General features: G+C 30.8%; 1 protein-coding gene across 1 annotated transcript; it reads right to left on the bottom strand.

Annotated features, from left to right (window-relative positions):
- Window positions 1–535: 535 nt before the first annotated feature.
- LOC133821124 (MLP-like protein 43) lies at window positions 536–1,482 on the bottom strand. The gene is made up of 2 exons (XM_062253610.1): window positions 1,148–1,482; window positions 536–1,047 (listed from the first exon to the last, which is right to left on the bottom strand). Exons 1-2 carry the CDS (start codon window positions 1,335–1,337, stop codon window positions 761–763), a joined length of 477 nt encoding a protein of 158 aa, XP_062109594.1. The 5' UTR covers window positions 1,338–1,482; the 3' UTR covers window positions 536–760.
- Between the last annotated feature and the right edge of the window lie 463 nt (window positions 1,483–1,945).

Below are 1,945 nucleotides of genomic sequence, written 5' to 3'. Positions count from 1 at the left end.
TATTTAAATAAAGATCCCACAAAAATAGGGATTTAATACACGGTCTTCACTAATCCCAAAGAAATAGCAATTTTCTAACAGCTTTTCCGTGTTTGTTTAACGCGTCATTTAACTTGAACATTGCTTCGACGCTTTTTTGAGATCACTCATAGCCTCGAGCTCACCATTCTAGTTGTCGCCTCCCCCTCACTTGATTAGTCTGTCAAGCTCATCCCCCGGAGAAGGTTAATGCTTTCGAGGCTGCAACTCATGCTCGAACGCTGATGACAAATCTGAAACCCCGTGACAATTTGTACAAGTATAACGCTAACACTTCGTAATCCCAAACTTACTCTTTACGAGCCTATATTTCGAGATTACTTATTTATTCTTGAAATTTGGGTGTAGCATAATCGATTAATAATAGAAATTACTCCAGTTGAATGTTTCATATTTTATTTTGTACAATTACACTAACTCATTGAATTATTAATAGCAAGAATAGAAAGTACCATGTACATTAATAAGCTTAATTTTAGTGAAGCTCCCAAACATGTATAGTACAAACAAAATATTTATTAATAATATTTTACCGATTACATGAAGATAAAGAAAAGAAAAAACTAGCTAATGAGACAACTTACATACACAAGCTAAGTTTCTTCCCTTTACCAGCAAATATAGCTTGCCGATCATGAGTACAAGGGACTTATTGAAAGTACAAGATAAAACAGCACACAAATCATATATAAAAGTCTTTAAGCTTTATATATTTGATTTTTCAGATATGATCAAGCTTTGCTGGTAGTTGGGCATCCATATCTTCAACAACTTTGACCAAAAAGTCCATGTATTTACTAATGGGATCATGGTCATTCACATCTCTTTTTTCATAATCCAGAGTAATCTTCACTAAACCACCTTGATTATCACCTTTTGGGGTCACTTTAAAGGTACCTTTGTAGCTCTTAAAGTGGTCTAGTATATGTCCTCCCACAGCAGTAAAAGTTACAGCCTTGTTTTCATCATCAACATCAACTTTCTCCTTGAATGTCTCCACTTTACCATCTACACAGTTATAAATCGATATCAACAAAAATCAATAATTATCATCATAATTACTTTCAATATCAATATATAGTACTCTAAATTATTTGATCACACTTACCGATGCTATACTTCCAAATCTTGACAGAGCCTGGTGTTTCCCAGTCACCTTCATGAACATCAATTCCGTGGATCTTATCAGTAGTGAGATTGGGTATGTGGTGACATTGACCCTTCATGATATTGTAAAACTTCACAGCTGGTGTCTTTATTTCTATTTCTTTCTCATGCTTCCCAGTTAAACCGGCCATCTTGCTGTTTCACTGTGCTACAAAATCTTACTCGGGTTATGAAATATATGATCCCAAAAGGGGTTTATATAGCACCAATAGTGCCTGTAATGTTCTTACATCTTCTCAGAATTAGTTTTCTATTTTATCTTTTAAAATGCTTCATCAAAACTCAATTCTCAATTGTTTCTATTTTATCTCATACTTTACATTATATCATATATCAAATTTTCTATATTTTTTTTACATTATTTAAATATTATATATTAGTTAAAATCAAAACAAAAATTTAAAAAGCAAAATAATAATAATAAAAAATAACTAATGGAGAGATTCAGAAAAAAAGATAAAAAAATATTAAAAATATATTTAATGAAGCATTAAAAGCTTACCTACAATTTTTGGTGATAAATATACTAATGTAAGAGCTTATGTATTATAGCTAAATTTTTAGAGCATCCAATAAAAATGAATTTTAAGTCATTAACTATTTATTTTTACATTTTTGCTAATTTAGAGCATCCCAAATATTTATAGGTCAAATTTTGACTTTTAATCCCTAATGGTTTACTTTTGCCAATTTGGTCCATATATTGCTGTTGTCTAAACAAGTATTTTAAAGTAATAAT

The sequence above is a fragment of the Humulus lupulus genome, chromosome 3 (genome assembly GCF_963169125.1).
Source record: "Humulus lupulus chromosome 3, drHumLupu1.1, whole genome shotgun sequence".
Lineage (NCBI taxonomy): Eukaryota > Viridiplantae > Streptophyta > Magnoliopsida > Rosales > Cannabaceae > Humulus > Humulus lupulus.
The sequence above is the reverse complement of the archived record's forward strand: the minus strand, read 5'-3'. Positions and strand labels throughout refer to the sequence as shown.